At 41.5% G+C, this 18503-nt stretch overlaps 1 protein-coding gene across 1 annotated transcript in view; it reads right to left on the bottom strand.

Annotated features, from left to right (window-relative positions):
• Positions 1-18503, bottom strand: part of dock3 (dedicator of cytokinesis 3) — a 267193-nt gene that overhangs the window by 133224 nt on the left and 115466 nt on the right. The window contains exon 4 of the mRNA XM_028577073.1: positions 6593-6633. Coding sequence (XP_028432874.1) covers positions 6593-6633 — 41 coding nt within the window. The remainder of the gene's footprint in view (positions 1-6592; positions 6634-18503) is intronic.

The following is an 18503-nucleotide window of genomic DNA, read 5'->3' as shown; positions in this document are numbered from 1 at the left end:
TAACTCGCTGCATTCCATCCATGCTGCTTTATGAACAGACACCATCCAAAGCATCTAAACTTTCCTGCCACCTCAAGTCTGAACTGACACAAGAAACGTTGTTTTTTTTTTCCACACTGAACATTACTGACAACCAAATTACAAAAAAATACATACAACTTTGTACTAGTAATAATGTAGGAAAGACTGTAAAGAAATGTTTTATTGAGTATCAGCTCCAAAAAGGCGGAACAAGCAACAGCTGAAAGTGTACACATCTTCCGCTGCAGGCTAAAATCACTTCCGACTGCACCTTGGCTAAGAAGATGACAGTGAAAAAAAAAAAAATAATAACATGCACCTATATGTTGCACTTGGTAGTTAGGCTTATTTGAAGCTAATGTACTTCTTCTATGTGATTCTTGCTGTTCTGAGTGTGTACCTCATGGCTGAATGCCCTTACTGTAAGGTTGCTTTGAATGAAAGCGTCAGATAAATGAATAAATGTAATCTAATGTTAGGACGGCGTATAATAAAGATTGTACCATGCAGTCTAAACGTTTAAGATCATACCCCATAGTCTAAATATTTGGACGTAATATTGATTTACTCGGCCTGTACTTGACGTTGGTATCAGAGTTGGGTTCTTGCAGAGGACAGAATGTGAGCCAAACTGTGCTGATCCATGCTTAAATGGACTGATGACCGTGACTAATGCACAGCGAGCACAGTCCCAAAGGCCCCACACTGACACTGTGTGTGTGTGTGTGTGTGTGTGTGTGTGTGTGTGTGTGTGTGTGTGTGTGTGTGTGTGTGTGTGTGTGTGTGTGTGTGTGTGTGTGTGTGTGTGTGTGTGTGTGTGTGTGTGTGTGTGTGTGTGTGTGTGTGTGTGTGTGTGTGTGTGTGTGTGTGTGTGTGTGTGTGTGTGTGTGTGTGTGTGTGTGTGTGTGTGTGTGTGTGTGTGTTTTCTGACACTCTCCTCTGATTGGTCTAATCTCAAGTCTGGAAGGTGACTGGACAGACAGACACATCCACTGAAGTGAGCCAAGCACACACACATTTCACAAAATCAAATCTGCTGTTGCCTTTATTCTGAAGAGAAACTCGTGCATTATATTCAAAGGTCAGGGATACCAAACATCTCTTCAGACCTTTGTTAGCTGAACTGTACAGTTTAGAGTGGAACTGATGAGAAATGTCAGTCAGGGGTCTTAAAAGTGTACATTTGTTTGACATTTATTTTATTGAAGAGGAATAACCCCTTGAGATGAACCATCTCGTTTTCGAGGGGGTCCTCTAGTTTAAGTACAGAAATTGACATTGACCTTACAGCGGCAGTCAAACAGAAAAAAATAAAAAACAACAACAATAATGGTAATGGTAAGTGCAAAAATATATAATACATAACTCATACAAACAAGACATTCACTCATACAAGACTCTCCAAAGGTTGTTCACTCATCCCTCAACAAAGTAAACACATGAAATATGTGAAATATGTGAAATATGTGAAATATGAAATTTCTTTATAGTGCTCCTACATTAGAGATGAGTAATCTTAGTCTGGCTCAACGGACGTACATTTCCAGGATAAAGACATCTGGTGCAAACTCTCTGTGTGTTTCTGTTCTCAAACGGTTCTCTACGAGAAACTAGGGCTGGGGGTAAACAATTATTTATTAAACGATTAATCGGGCAATTATTTTATTGATTAGTCGACTAATCTAACGACTATTTGGACGATTAATATAACGATTATTTTTCTGTTGCTCAATTAATAAAAACCATAATGTATCTCAAATAAATACCAAAAAAAATCTTAATAATATACTTTATTAAACAGTTTTGCACAGCTAAAAATCTTCTGCTTTACACAAAATAAAATAAATAAAATCATTTTACTGTTCTACCAAATGAAAGGCCAGCCTGTTTACTCTTTTACAGTACCAACATAACTCTCTTGTTCAAAAAATTAAAAAGTTATAGTGCAAAAAAACACTGTGCAGTGCACAGTGTAGACATTCCTGAGAGTGTTTAACACAATATAAAACACAATATAAAACTTCGATGCTAGGCTAACCAACGCATCTTAGCTCTCTGTGCAGTTTGTTCGTGCTAGGTTAGTAGCTAACGTTAGCTAACGTTAGCTACTATAGATAGCTGTGTTCTGCAGCTGTAAGCTAGCTGCCATTCAAGCCAACATTAGATGATAACTGATGTTAGCTAAACACAGCTGTTTAGGCGGCAGTAGCTAGCTAATGTTAACGTTAGCTACTAACCTAGCATAAACAGTTAGCTAGCACCACCAAAGTGCGCAGAGCAGAACACACTACGCAAACATGAAATTAATTTAGCCAACGTTAGTACTTGTTATTGTCTCCTTCACGAGTGACAATGGGGTGCCTCTGTTTCAGATGCTCCCACATTGCTGTTGTGCTGGTGTGGTATGCCAACTCCATTTGGCAAAGAGCGCAAATAACGACACCTTTACGTTTGGGACTAAATTTGAAGTATTCCCATACCTTCGATGATTTAGATTTTTGTCTATTGAACTGTTCTTTTTTAGGACTTTTTCTTTTATTGGGGCTTTTTGCAGGGCTTTGTTGGGAATTCTGTAAGGAGGTTGCTGTTTCGTCCTCCATTCTGCAATGTTTTGGTCTCCCAGGTGTGTGTCACGAGCTGTGGCGAAGCGTCGATGCAAAATTATGACGTCGACGTAATTTTGACGTAGACGTCGCTACAGGCCTACGGGAAACAACAACAAACTTCGAGAAACTGAAAATTTCAAGTTTTGAAGAAAGTTTGGTGCAACAAGGCAGGCCTGCTTTGTTCTTTCAGGGAATGATTGTGAAGATTTACAAAGAATATGTTTAAGGCATTTCCATTTTCAAATGTTCCACCAAAACAAGTTCCTTCCCGAGACTATTTAGCAGAGCCCCCGTCGCTGCGTCGGGTGCTTAGCGCCGCCCAAGACGATTGGGATTGGTTTAAAGGAATGCAAACATCCCAGAGCGTTTTTTTTCTCTCCTATCCCAGAATGCATCTGTGGTGTAGCCAGACTATACTACACAGATAGAGCTGGTAATGTGAAACTAGAGTAACCTAAACACCGATGACAGTGTGAAGTTCTTCTAGTGCTGCTGGAACAGAAACAGAAAAAGTCAGAGCAGGGAAGGCATAACCTGAGGCATACATAGCGATTTGATTCATCCGGCGAGCCTGATGTAGAGAAACCAGGTGATTATGGTGGAACTAACAGGATTGGGCTGATGCCTCGCTGCTGGGACAGAGAGGCAGCGCTCAAACACAGTCACATTTAGACACGCAACAATACAAGGCATGCAAACGCATGAATGCATTCTGTAGCATGCAAGTGGGCATAGTTCTATCACACATACTTTTGCACCTGTGTCTCTTTATGCTTTACTATGCTTTATGCTGCACACACACACACACACACACACACACAGAGTCAAACCTGACCTAGTCTCGCTTTGCCAGACCCTCCTCCAAAGCGCACTGGACGAAGGTCTGGCTGCTCCACATAATATTCGGGGATGGGAGGAAAACGTGCTCTGGTTTGTTGGCATTTCTTTGAACCAATCACTATTGTCTTGGGCGGCGCTAAGCACCGGAGAAAAGCTGCGGTGCCGCTGCAAAATAGCCTCGGGAAGGAACTTGTTTTGGTGGAACGTGTACGTTTAAAAGTAGTTTTAGTCGTGCAACAGAAAACTCAGATTGGACAGAGAGACTAGCTAGCTGTCTGGATTTACCCTGCAGAGATTTGAGGAGCAGTTAACCATAGTCCTCACAAATCCACCGGAGGTTAGAACGCCAACACAAAGAGAGCCCAAGGCAACGCATATCCGGCCTAAATGAGTGAAATCCGGCTGATTTTCCAGCGGCAACGGAGCAATCCCAGAAGTGGAACATCAAGGATATAGACTTAACCTGACTAAACAGTGATCACCTGCTGTTCTGACTGACATGTTTTGTACAAACCTAGGTCACTTCAAATCTTTGAAATGGGTCCAGTATAGAGCGAGAACGCCAACCCGTTCTCACTCCGAACTCGTAAAATACGGATGTTTGTCAGCGTCAGAAGCGTGTGTGTAGAACTCACCGGGAGAGCAGCAGCTACACGGCGTTTGAAGATACATTAAGCATTAAGAGCGACTACAGTAGCGAGTAGTATGTAAATCTGCATAGGGAGTTGGTTGTGGTGGTGGATGGGTCAAACAACACAGGACTTTCACCCAGAACCCAACTGTCCCGTTCTTATTTTCCTAAACCCAACCGTCCCATTTTTCTTTACCTAAACCCAACCGTCCTGTTCTTCTTTTCCTAAACCCAACTGTCCTGTTCTTCCCGCATGTCATGGAGTAACGCCAATAGTCCCGACCAAGCGCATTTAGATAAATCGTGTTTAGATCTAACGCTAAAGGAGACTTTTAGCATCAATAACAACTCCAAAGCCACCTGACCAAGCGTCCGTTTTTGACGTGATGGGAGTGAGAATCTGCAGTTATGAACCGCGCTGTAATGTAACCCTACAAGACAAATGTTCACCGTCAGTTAGCGTCCACTAAAAGTTCAGTTTTTGCCGCTGACAGACTTAGATTATTATTCTAAGTGTCTCACAACAATATAGAAATAGAGAGAGAGAGAAACCTTTTTGTTTAAGAGTAATTTCCTTTTGAGTAACATGACACAGCCGCGATATCACCATCACCAAACCCATCGGACTCTATTTAAATAAACATTCCTTTTAGCGTGTATAGAAGCAGAATCAGATCATGGTGTTGAATTGTGATATCGTCTGTTTGGTTTTGGGTCTAGCTTTTGGGCTTCAGCGGCTGTTGCTACAAAAGTGAAACAGAGTTTCTGTGTAAAATGCAGGTGAGGTGGGGTGAAGTGTTTGGTACCAGTGTAGCTGAGCTTTTAAACTGTGAACATCCCTGGTATTTGATTTGCATGAGGAAACCTGAGCTTCAACTTTTTTTCTTTCTGATTATCCCCGCTGTGCTGCATCCCATTGCCCTCGCTGTAACCTACGGAAACGAATGGCAGAGCGCCACCCACGGCCAAGCTGTTATGCTAGTCCACTATAAGTCAAGTCTTCTCTGGAGGTGCAGCCTCGGAAGCTCTCAACATGATCAGGATTTTCACTTGCAAGCTAGCTATTTTTTTTCACAGAGGCAATCTTGTATAATGGGTAGCAACTGACATGCTGCCTGAGAAATGTTTTCACGTGCCTCATGCATTACGCAGATTGGTACCATCTTTAAAATATTGTACACTTCTGCGTACGTTATTCCATTTCAGATTGGTAGGTTGGAGTCTGTAAGTGTTCAACATCACACATCGTAGGAATGCCATTTTAAACATGTCTATGTGTTTCTTTTGATTCAGTGGTTTTAACAGCTGGGGCCATGGGTTTTCGAAGACCACCGAGTCCCTCCAGCAAAATGAGGAATTGTCCTAATTCCACATTTATCAGAGGCTGTGAAGCATCCTGGAAACACAGAGCAGTGTGTTCATATATCAGGTAACAGCTCTAGATTGGTCTGCCAGAGGAGGGCTACAGTACATGGATAGAACCCTCTTTCATGTTATGGTGGTGATCCTGTAAATATATCATGTTATGGAAACATGTCTGTAACTTCAATTGAGAAAATGTGTAAAATATCTTTATGGGAATCTCAGTTTTTTTTCTCACTTGACAAATCGGGGACGCTCGTCACACTGATGCAAACATTCCTGCGAATCTCAAAGCCATACCAGAGGGGCTTCCGTTTTATTATCTCACCTCTCAGCTTCTGCGTCTGCCCTTTTTTTAAGATGAAATACAAAACCCGCGCAGATGATCTCCCGTATGTTAACACCTCCCCTGTCTACAGCACAGAAAACACCCAGCGGGGAACCACAGCAGATAGAGGAGACACTGCTGTCTAGATATAGTAAAGCTAGACAGTAAAGCCTCTTACGGACCCACAGATCAGGATGGAGCCAAATAAAATCGAAGGCGGGTGACAGTGGGACAGAGCGGGGAAAAAAAAACACAAAAGAGGTTCTTTTTTTAAAGACTAAAAACCCAGAAGCCTGTTAGCTGCTGTTCCAGACATGGTGCTTTAAAAAAAAAAAAAAAAAAGAGAGGCTGTTAGTGTGAGTCAGATCAAGCACAGGGTCGGGAAGACTGCTCCAATAAAATCTGTTTAGAGATGTTGATTACCTAATCACACCATCAGATACGGCACTTAAAAATCCACTTCAGTACTTCAAGTCACATCTGTTGTCTGATGAGTTAACTTCTGGGGTTTGTCTTTGCTTCTAAAAAGCACAAATATGAAGTGGAAATGAAGAAAAAAAAAACATCATTCAAACATTCAGACACGTGAGGATGTGGGCAAATTATACACAGAAAAATCCCCTTCGCATTACACATGCAGTCAGATATGTTGGCTAAATAAATAATCCATTTTCTCAACATCACCACAGCAGAGGAAGACGGGAAGAAAGGGAATTGAAGATGTGGTAAAAAATATAAAAAAGAGAATGGAGAAAGTTTAAGAGGAAGAAAGCGTGAGGAGCAGAAGCTGTCGGCCTGTCTTACCTTAACATTTGGCTTCCTTGTTGAGAATCCTCGGTACCATCCTGAAAGAAAACACAAACATGGATGACTAACACAGCAAACACTGACTGAGAACCAGTGGCGATTTTAGAGCCTTTACCATACCTGCAGAAACTCAGAAGGTCTGAAAAAGGTGACAACCCCCACTCCCTAGAACACAACATTTTCCCAGTGCTAAAACGATACTTTTAAAACGGTGCCTGAAGCGAAAGATATACTGTGTATATATATATATATATATTTTAAAAAGGAGCACATTGTTACATTGTTACATTGTTGTGACATTAAAGAACGGCTTGTTTATTGCTAAGGCCACAGGGTCCAAATTAAATGATTTATTAAAAATGTAATAACAACTTATTTCACCAGTAAATTCCTGTTAAACGACAGAAACCACTGGATGGGAAAAGGGTATTTTACAATAACTTTGACTTGAGTTTCAACAGTCTATGGTTTCAAGTGAACACAACATATGTGTTGTTTTTCACACAACGGCAGCAGCAGACTTTTGCAAGGCACTGTATCTGTGTCACATTCTCATTCGGGGCTGAGCCCCCCTAAAGGTCTGATCCTAGAATCACCCCTGTTGAGATCCAAATGAAGAGTTATGAGTCATGGCTTGAACATTTTTAACGAGATCTTTATTGGCAAGTCAAATAAAAATGAACTCTTCTTAACAGGACCATAGCGGTGGAATGGAAACCAACGCCTGCCTCACATCGGAAGAAAAAGAACACTGAACCTGACATTACACCATGCACTGGAAAATGGTAATGCAGAATGAACTATCACTCATCACTTTGATACGGAAGAAAACTTGGCAATGGCTTATGGAGTTGTAATGTAATGACTTTTTCATGATTTCTAAGCGTATTTAGAGATATTTATTTGCGATGGACATTGAAGACAAGGCTGTAGTCAAGCCCACCTTTGTTCGAGTCCGAGACAAGTGCAAAACCAGGACTAGTCGGGACCGAGTCAAGACCGAGTCCGAAGAGGTTTGAGTCCAATTCGAGACCAAGTCCAAATGAGAGACAGTCAAGACAGAGAAAGAAAGGATTAAATTGCATTGTGTCAGTGCATTGTGTCATTTGTGTAATACGTAGGCTATTGGGGTTGGGCAATATGTTAGTTGTGCAATATCTCATTGCGGAAAATTCAGCCGACAGGGTTGTTCAATTAAAAACTGCCACTGAAAGGAGGAGTTAATGCGCTTACTCTATAGGTACCCGTCTAATGTATTTGAGAACATGGTTTGTGTAGCATGAGAGGATGTGTTGAGAGATGCTTACTTTCTGTATTTTGTGTTGTCTTTGTAAAGCTGCGGAACGGACAGAGTCCAAAACAAATTTCCCTTCGGGGACAATAAAGTATATCTTATCTTATCTATAAATTAGGCCACGTTATTTACTTTAGGTATAGTCTATATCCACAACGTTCCACTTCCGGGATTGCTCCGGTGCCGCATGAAATTCCGCCGGATGCATGTCTTTTTTCGCTGATGTCCGTTTCCTTCCTCTTTCTTTGTGTTGTCGTTCTAACCTCCGGTGGATTTGTGAGGACTATGGTTAACTGCTCCTCAGATCTCTGCAGGGTAAATCTAGACAGCTAGCTAGACTATCTGTCCAATCGGAGTTTTCTCTCGCACGACTAAAACTACTTTTGAACATACACGCGTTCCACCAAAACAAGTTCCTTCCCGAGGCTATTTTGCAGAGGCACTGTGCTGAGCTTAGCGCCGCCCAAGACGATTTTGATTGGTTCTGGTTTATTGAAATGTCCATAAACCACAGCACGGTTTTCTCCCATCCAGGAATGCTGTGTGGACTAGCCAGACCCTCCTCCGCGGCGCCTTGGAGGAGGGTCTGGCAAAGCGAGAAAACTTTAGGTGTAACAATTTCACTTTCAATGTCACACGAAGCTGAAGTGCAAATTTAAATATTAGATGTTGAGTGTTTTTATTCTGGTGTAATGAGAACATTCTGGACTGCCGATGGATAATTTAACAAATGGTGTCAAGCAACACTGGTGTCACTAAAAAACTGACGTGTTCACATTCTCGAACTTATCACTTGTCCTGAAGAATCCATAGCGCTCGTTGACATTGTGTCTGAGCCAAAATGGAACTGATTGATGCCTGATGATTGAAGCATGTGACGCAGCCAGGCATATACTAAAGAACCAATGCAATGAAAAAAAGCATAATAGTGCTGGACACGGTCGAGACCAACTAGAATATTTGGCGAGTCTGACACAAGTCCGAGTCCAAATACCAATGTAATGGAATTAGTGTAGTGGTTTCTGGTCCTTTTCCACCCCCTACTGGTGATTGTAAGTAGCTGCACCAAAGAGGAAGTGAGGTAACAGTTAATGAGAATAGGGGGAGGAAGTGATGTTTAGAAAGTGCCTTTTTCCAATGGCTTCATAGAGGGAGCATCAAAGTGTACGAATCCACTTAATCCTGTGCCTTGAAGTCCAAAAACCGGCTTCATCCGTAAGTTATCCACTATTTACAGTTATATTAACATGTTTATGTTAATATTTATTTGGTTTGAGTACAGTATGTTTCAGGATGTTTAGTTTATTGTCAACTACATATGGATTTATTCAATCTTTGGTCGTTAAAGCATTGGTGCTTGTGTTAAATGATATTTACAGATTACAAAACATCATTTTAAGCACCTGTTTATTTTGATTTATATCAATAATTCTCTACTAATGTACAAGAGATATTTGGTACTTGCAAAGATACTGTGTTCGTATTTTTGTGTTCTTTTTCGCAGTTGTACAAAAACAAGTGATATTTTCCTTAAAAGGTGCCTTGCCATACAAAACCGTTTTTTACTTGCATTTTTTGAAATATGTTAGGTCCATATGTGTTTGTGTTATGTGGTGAATGTGAAAATGAACTGCTACCTCCTCTCTCAGCTCTAGCCACTGAAAAGAATAAGCGGAGAAATCAGGCCAATCACAAAAGCTGGTCAGTCTGACATCATATTGCCTGAGCTCACTACTATTCATTAGCTCGCTCAAATGGCTTGAAACAAGGTAACCAAGGCATTTTTTCCACAAAAAAAATGTTACAGAGTCCATGGTAGAACTTCAGACATTACCACAAAGTCATGAAATACATGTGACAGGGCACCTTTAATTAAATCCTGCCCAACACAACAACCTGCCTGTTCATGGGGAATATAATGTTAAGCTAGCTGTATAGCTGAAGAATATGTTGCCTGCAACAACCTTTAGTGAGGACAGCATAACCAACGAGTCCAAGACAAGTCCGAGACAACAGAAAAACGTCTTGAGTCGGGACTCAAGCACTACAGCCCTGTAGTTTGATGTCCAGAGACGGGACCAGGTCCGTGACATTCAGGGACATTCACACTACTACCCTTAACCCTGTGTGACCTAAAGAACATACGTATGTGAGTGTGTGTGTGTGTGTGTGTGTGTGTGTGTGTGTGTGTGTGTGTGTGTGTGTGTGTGTGTGTGTGTGTGTGTGTGTGTGTGTGTGTGTGTGATCCCCATCCTCCTGCAAGTTCTAGAGAGCACAGCGGTTCTTTCCACATGGACGGACATTCATCAGATGCCTCCGCGGAGTAGAAAGCTGTCACAAAAATTGGCTCAACTTCGAAGCAAGCCTTGACAGCTGAAAATGACTCGTATCCAGGGACTAAATATGTACAGGGGAGCTTCCTAACATCCTTTCAGACTGTGGGGACATCATTTGTCTGCATCCAAGTGGAAATAAAAATGATTGTGTCTCCGGCTCTTGGAAATATACGGCTCTGTGAGGTCTTTCTGTGACAGATTGAAGCAAAAGAGACATTTATTTATATAAAAATGATGCCTGTTATTACTTTGACTGCCACTGTGTGCACAGCTAGGAAGCCAAGCTGTTATACTTTTATCATAGGTGACTTTATCTAAATCGCCAAAATCTCCATCTTGTGATGCGTAACAAACACGTTTTTAAGACAGTTCTGTAGGAAAATGTTTCCTAAAAGATCATAGAATAATACTTCAATAATTAATTTCCCTGATGAATGAACATGAGCAATTCCTAATTAAATACTTAGTCAAATGCTCCATGCGTTGGATTCTTGATGTGTCGCCACTTGCAGTTATCAATTTCTCGTCAATGACCACTCAAAACCATAGACAGTACAAGAAATGGACACATCGACGGCATAGACTTCGACGGAGACCAGTGACGTCAATTAGAAGCACTTTTCCGGTGCTGGCTGAGCGTTACTGCGCAGCCTCAAACTGAGCTTGATGACGTAGATGTGACGTGAGCAGCCTGTCTGAAAGTTGGAAGTCTTCTGGTATCTGTGCCAAGAGAAATCTGTTTGTTCGTGGATAAATGTTACTTCATATGAATTCACTTGCCACGTACCGAAGTATTTCCAATCCATCAAAACGTTGCTGAAATATTTTGTTCCGATGCTTTCATGGACTCTCTATGGGGTTCTCCCTTAACTGACTGCTCACATAGACAATGAATGGGAAGCGAGGAAATGACGCTGCAAGTGGACAAGTACCATTAACGCTGCATCAGCCTTAGTGTTAACTTTTGTCTTATCTTCTTGCCAAATCGTGTGATTCATTTCTCAGCAGTCCTCCGTGATCTGATATGAATATGGAGATGCAGGCTTAATTGGATGGTTAAATAATAACCAATCAAGATGCATTTATCACCCTCGTTAAGATGGCCCTGTTTACTCCCCAGCCTCTCATCTATATGGAAATCAGACAGGTTGGACCAGCAGTGTCTGGGACTATTTGTAAAGGGTTGAAATCAGGACGTGTGTGTAGTTGAGTGGGTTTACTGTATCTGTAAGAGATACCAAAACCACAGGAGATTACAAAACATCTTGGAATCAAGGAATCTTGGCGTAACTTAAGTTTTGAGCGGGCACACCACAAAACTGGCGCAATCATGCTTTCATCATCTTAGAAAAATTTCAAAAATACAATTCATCTTCACACACACAGAGACCAATTTAGATGCCTTCATTTCATCGCGCCTGGATTATTGCAACAGCCTCTTTACTCTTTACTCTTTAATTGACCCAAAATAAATCTAGGAATTGACTCCGGACTGTACAGCAGAAACAAGTGACGTGATCACATCGCTCCTGTTTTAGCCTCTTTACTGTGGCTCTCAGAATGTTTTAGAATAGATTTTACTGATCACTTTTAAGGCACTTCACTCCCTCGTATATCTCTGACCTCCTGGTACCGTATTCATTTACATGCCTACTTGTGTTTAATGTGTAGATTTTAAGGACTTTTATAATTTCTTTAGGTGAGATTCCTTCTATAAGCAGAGGCGGGGCTAGAAGGGGGACGTTGGGGGGTTAAAACACCAAACACCCTTTAAGTCCCTAACTTTTATCGAAGAGCCTTTACTGATTGTATTTGAGATTGGAGTTCCTTTAAACTACCTTATATTTATGTAAAAAAAACAAAAATGTTATGGCAAATAGTTTTTACTTTGTTTTAGTTTTAAAAACCTGGACTGGTCTGTTTTATTTTGCTGCTTTTGTAATGTGGATTTTGAAAAGTGCTCTCTAAATAAAGATTATTATTATTGCTATTGTAAAAAAACCATTAATTTGTGTGTGTGTGTGTGTGTGTGTGTGTGTGTGTGTGTGTGTGTGTGTGTGTGGTTATTCTAAATTAATGAGATCTAAGATGAGGGAGCAGGTGTGTCTGTGTGTGTTTGGTGCATGAATGTGCTTAATTTGTCTGTTGTCACACGGCGTTTCTCTGAAGAAGAGTAATCATCTCGCCTCCTGTATCCAAGCGGCTCACTAAGCGGTTATTAGAATAATCATTTTGCACCGCTATCAAATTCACAATAATAATCTGTGTGAATCATCTGTGAGTAGAAGGCAGGACTGGAGGAGCCACTTCTGTCGAGTTAACGCAGGTTCATGCTGAACTCATTATGAACACGCCATTATTCAATAGATGCAGATTTCCTCCCGAGCGATCAAATCAGCCAAATATGAGTCTTAACGACGCTTCAGATCCCGGTAGAGCCCACTGCGAGCTCCTCTGTGAAATAAGAATGTCTTGTTGATGCAGTTGTAGTCTCCAGGAGGGTGATTTTTTCATTTTAGTTTTGGTTATAACTGCAGCTGAGCCACCGACAGTCACATCACACAACACTGCCACATGTATTATTGATAAGTGCCCAATCAGTACTCTGTGCAAACATTAATAAAGAACCAGGCCGAGGGAAAAAAGATCACTAACAATCACCATGGTTACTTTATTGGTTGTTAGAGCAACAAATAAAGAACACACAGCGCCAAAATGCCCAAGAATCCGGAGAACTTTTTTTTATTCCGGCAGAATTCAATTGGCAGAAAAAAGAAGAGATTTTTTGATTTGTTTTATGCCAGGTCTATTAAAACTGAGCTAGATTTGTCTCATGTAGTGTACTGTGTCCAGATACATTGCATGTCTTATAAAGCTTTCTCAATTACAGTTTGGTCGACATAAAGCCTGAAAAAAGTAACATCAAAGAGTTAGCAGATCAAGCTAAACTGTTTCACAGGGGTCAGCCCTATGTTCCCACAGCCCTATGTTCCCACAGCCCTATGGTCCCACAGCGCTATGGTTCCCACAGCCCAATGGTCCCACAGCCCTATGTTCCCACAGCCCTATGTTCCCACAGCCCTATGTTCCCACAGCCCTATGGTTCCCACAGCCCAATGGTCCCACAGCCCTATGTTCCCACAGCCCTATGGTCCCACAGCCCTATGTTCCCACAGCCCAATGGTCCCACAGCCCTATGTTCCCACAGCCCAATGGTCCCACAGCCCAATGGTCCCACAGCCCTATGTTCCCACAGCCCTATGTTCCCACAGCCCTATGTTCCCACAGCCCTATGTTCTCACAGCCCAATGTTCCCACAGCCCTATGGTCCCACATTTCTAAGATTTTTTTTGTTTTTCACTGAAAATTAGGCCCTATGTTCCCACATTAAATTAGGCCCTATGTTAGGGTAAGGGTTACATTCTATCTGTAGTCCATTGCTACTGGATAATAGGTGTAGGTGTAATTGGCTACCAAATTGGGAGAAAGGGGGATAAAATCTGATACAAATTTATGAAAAAGGAAATGTGGGAACATAGGGCCTAATTTTGAAAAAATCTTAGAAATGTGGGAACATAGGGCTGTGGGAACATAGGCACGCTCCCGTTTCACAGGCCTAACTGACCATTTGTGTGGGAATTTCTAAATGTGACAAAGTCAGCAAATCTGCCAAAATTCTCCTGGAAGTGTAATTACATTTTGAAAAACAATTTATTGTCTTTTTGGTCCAGCGCACAACTAGGTGGGCCACAATTCTTTGTGAACCTCAGTTGATTCGTGAGCTGGATCAAAATGTGTGAGGGGCCGTATTTGGCCCATATCGTTGTATGGTTTGGAGGACTTGTTGCCACATCGCTATCTAATATCAGGTTCTCTCTTCACAGCCTGGTTGATTCATATTCAGCTGTTATTTGCCGACAGCCAGCTCTCTCCTGGACATCCACAGCAGCAGCAGCAGCAGCAGCAGCTTGCAATAGAAGATTTGTTACAGCTGGAAAGCCTCTCCAAAATAATGAGAGGCTGTTCTTAGAGTTGACTATGGGCTATTCAGTAATGCTGACAGCACTAAGAGTCAAAATCTCATCCTTTAAATGGCTGCTACGCTCTTAATCGAAGTCTAATGTCTTCTCAAGTGTGATGACTGTAATCTATATTCCAGGAATGGAACTTGGGGGGATTGCATTCCTGCAGCCTGGCTGCCATCTCCATATCACTGTCATTATAGTCATAGAGTTCCTGTCTGCGGAGGATCATTTTGCATTAGTGCAGGCAGAGAAGTGCCAGCCACAGTGCAAGAGGGCAGGGGAGCCAATTTTAAGGAAGATTTTCTGAGCATCTTGAACACTCTGTGTACTTTTATGGATAAAAGCACTGCAGTATTTCTGCAGCAGCTGAACTGGCAACGATAAGACACACACACACACACACACACACACACACACACACACACACACACACACACACACACACACACACACATTATGTGTGGCATTATCTTTGTGGGGACCCGTCATTTACATAATGCATTCCCTAGGCCCTTACCCTAACCTTAACCATCCCAACTAAATGCCTAACCTTAACCCTTACCCTCACCCTAACCATAACCTAATTCTAACCCTAATCCTAAAACCAAGTCTTAATCCTCAAACAGTCCTTTAAACTTGTGGGTAGGGATGCACCGATCCGACTTTTTCAGTCCCGATACCGATACAGATGCCAGGGCTTTGTGTATCTGTTGATACCCGATACCGATCCGATACTGTTGCTGAATTAATAATAAACTGTATACCTTCCACCTTATACCTTCCTTCCACCATATAGAAGAGAGTAAAGGCACCAGACCTTCCTAACTAAACATTACTTTCCTAACTAAGACAAAATAACATAGATGTAATGTATTGAATTCTTATTTATTTATTATTTAAAAAAACAACTGTGCATTCAAATCACCATATAGAAGAGAGTAAAGGCACCAGACCTTCCTAACTAAACATTACTTTCCTAACTAAGACAAAATAACATAGATGTAATGTATTGAATTCTTATTTATTTCTTATTTAAAAAAACAACTGTGCATTCAAATCGAAAATATAATGTAAGCAAACTTCTTAAAATAAATTTAAATAAATAATAATGGGCCACCTTTATATAGGTTTATAATGGCTTATTCTACTGTCAGGAATACATAGAATATCTCAAAAACATGTTAATGTCATCATATTTACTAAAAGCTTTTATGATTAAAGGGTTTGGCTCCACAACATTATACAATAACTTTATATGAAGGGGAATCCATGAAACAGTTACAGAAGCTAAACTATTTGTATTGTGCAAACTCCAAAGTAGTAAAATAAACTCAAATCAAATTAATACACATACAAACAACTTTAACATTGTTTCCCTTTCAAAACCAAATAGTTGTAAGCTAGTTGTATAACCACTACCTTGTCCACAGGTAAGTGAGGTTGTTGTAGTGTGGTTGTAGTGGGCGACTGAACGGAGCTCCGCTGTCAGCCTCCTTTGCTGTTTGAATAACGTTAGCAGGTTGGCGGACGTATTAAAGCGAGGCGAGACATCTTAAATCCAGAGTTTTTAATCATTTAATCACCCGTCTTTCTCAACAGTCTGTAGCGGGACCGGAGGTGGATTGCGTTCATAATGTTGCTCCGCTGCATGCTTGAAGTGACACGTCTTTAACGTTAGCACGGCCGAGTAACGTTAGAGCGACGGGCAACAACAGTGGCTAAATTATGTCCGATTTGTTAGAAACAAAAAACTTGGGAACAACAGACGGCTCCTCTCTTGAGCACACGTTGTTCTGGTGTATCTCCGCTCTTTCTTCATCCTCGAGCTAACTTTCTTCTCGGTTCTTGAATGTGCAGTAGCGACCGGAGCCTCTCCCAGATTAACAGACTGTTATGCTACCTGGCTAGCTAGGCTAGCAGCTGTAATGTTACCCAGCATGCCTTTCGGCGGTGTAGCTACATTTGTAAATGTAAAATTATTAGTGTTAGAAACGGTTTGTCTCAAATTGTTATATTCTATGGTGTTTTATCCTTTTAAAGAGAGTTAGTTGTGGGTTATTAATTGTTGTGTTATGAAGTTACTACCATGAGTGAAAAGGCTACGCAGTTAACAGGGGCCCCGGTGCTGCAACGGAGTGAAAAAAAATAAAAATAACTGGATCGGCCCCAGCTGTTTTGTCAATGTCGGGGCCGATACCCGATCCAAATATCGGATCGGTGCACCCCTACTTGTGGGGTCCAGCATTTTGGCCCCACAAAGCTGGCGGGACCCCACAAGTATACAGGACTCCCGGATTTTGGACCCCATGAATATAGTTAAACAAGAACTCACACACACACAATATCCATTGGGAAGAAACATTATATAAATACTACCAAAAAATACATTCTCTCATAAATATCTGTTCTGTGCTTTACTCGCCAACCATTGTTTATTTGTGTGGGGGGTATTTTCTAAAAATGTATTTGCATGTTCGGATAAAGACAGAAGCTGGGGGAATCTTGGAATTGCCACAGGGACCTTGGACAAAAGTTAGCCCCGGCTTGCCCAGATAATCACTGTGGTGCCAGCCTGTGCCACAGGGGCTCAGATAATAGTCCATGTCCCTCGCCGGAGGGGGATGCATTTCATAACGAGGGCAAATTAGATGCTGATTGGATGCCGGGACGTTAACCCAAGGTTTGATGTGCGGCTGGTGTATTATAAGGACTGGATACAGCGTTCGAGGCGGAGCCCCGTTCCTTCCTATGAAAGTTGATCGGTGGCGCACGTTAGCCATCACAGAGCCAAAAATGACCCGCATAATCGGCACTACTTTCGCAGCGTGCGGCCCATAATAAAGCAGGCGCCCAAAAGCTGAAAACTAAAGGTGACGGAGCTTTCGAAACTGTGGCTCCTAGACTGTAGAGCACTTTGCCTCATGATTTTAGGGCATCTGTTGATGATTTAAAAAAGCAGCTAAAGGTGCATCTTTTCTAGTCAGGCGTTCAATTAGCCACATTGTTGACTGTATTACTATGTATTTTTATGTTCCTTTACTTTGTCATTTATTGTAATTTATTGTGATTTATTGCAATTTATTGTGATTTATTGTGATTTTTAATGGTATCGATGGGTTTTAATGTATGAATTTATTTGGCCTGTGACTCTTTTTTTGACTGTCTGAGATAAGTGCTGTATAAATAAACTTACTTACTAGAGGCTTCCTCCAGCCGAGCCGGCTACTACTGGTTGAATTGAATTGAATTGAAAAAACTTTATTAATCCCGATAGGGAAACTTAGCGCTCCCCTAACTTGAAAGGGAAATAAATGAGTTAATTGTGCGGCTCTTCTACACTGTCCAAATGTTATCAGACCGAATGCCAGAAGGCGTCACGTGACAAACACGGGAGTTGCAAAGTCCACCGTTTTGGCTGCTGTGTTTAATTTGCTTCAAATCCCGGCGCACATCCTAAGGGACCAGTCAATACACGCAGACAAAAAGAGAAAAGAAAAAAAAAATCTAGAAGAGTGGAAGTGGGGAAGTGGAAAGGAAAGATAAAATAGTAGGTTTGAGAGGAACCTTTCCCCACTGCTAAAAAACACTGCAAATTACAAAAGAAAAACCTTGAACCTTGAGTTTTCCATCAACTGAACATTTCTCTCTCTCTCTCTCTCTCTCTCTCTCTCATGGCATCTCCCCCTCCCCGGGTGAAGGAAGGCCCAATCAGCCTCTGGCGCTGGATCGACTGCCCAGCTGTGCCTAATGAAGCACATACTCACTCATTATCTGCAAAAGACAACACTTCCTTGGCTTCAGACACATCCGGATCGAGTCGCTAATTTCTGGGGGTCCAACTAGGAATAGAAATGGGAGTGACATCGGCTAATAACTTGAGCTGTCGTCCAGGCCTGCGCTAAGCTATCACAGGCTTTCTGCACTCATTATTCCAGAGAACAGTGGTTGCAGAAACGAGTGTCACTTTTGTTTTTACTGTGTGTACAGTAATTGTGCAACAACACAGCCGCGGCAGCATTAATGTGGAAGCTTTTTTGTGAGAATCTGGAGGAAATGGAGTGGAGCAAAGAGCTACAATACTGCAGCTCTGACTACTCTCCTTTTCAGACAAGCTGAAGCAAACGGTACAACCAGTATTCCTAAAGTACTTGACTAGTTTCAGTTTACATTTAAGATAAGGCTACACTACTCTATAATACCATTCAAATTCCATTTGATATTTTCTTAAATATTCAAATAATATTTGAATATTT

The sequence above is a fragment of the Perca flavescens genome, chromosome 4, assembly GCF_004354835.1.
Source record: "Perca flavescens isolate YP-PL-M2 chromosome 4, PFLA_1.0, whole genome shotgun sequence".
Lineage (NCBI taxonomy): Eukaryota > Metazoa > Chordata > Actinopteri > Perciformes > Percidae > Perca > Perca flavescens.
This window is presented reverse-complemented; position numbering and strand designations above follow the sequence as displayed.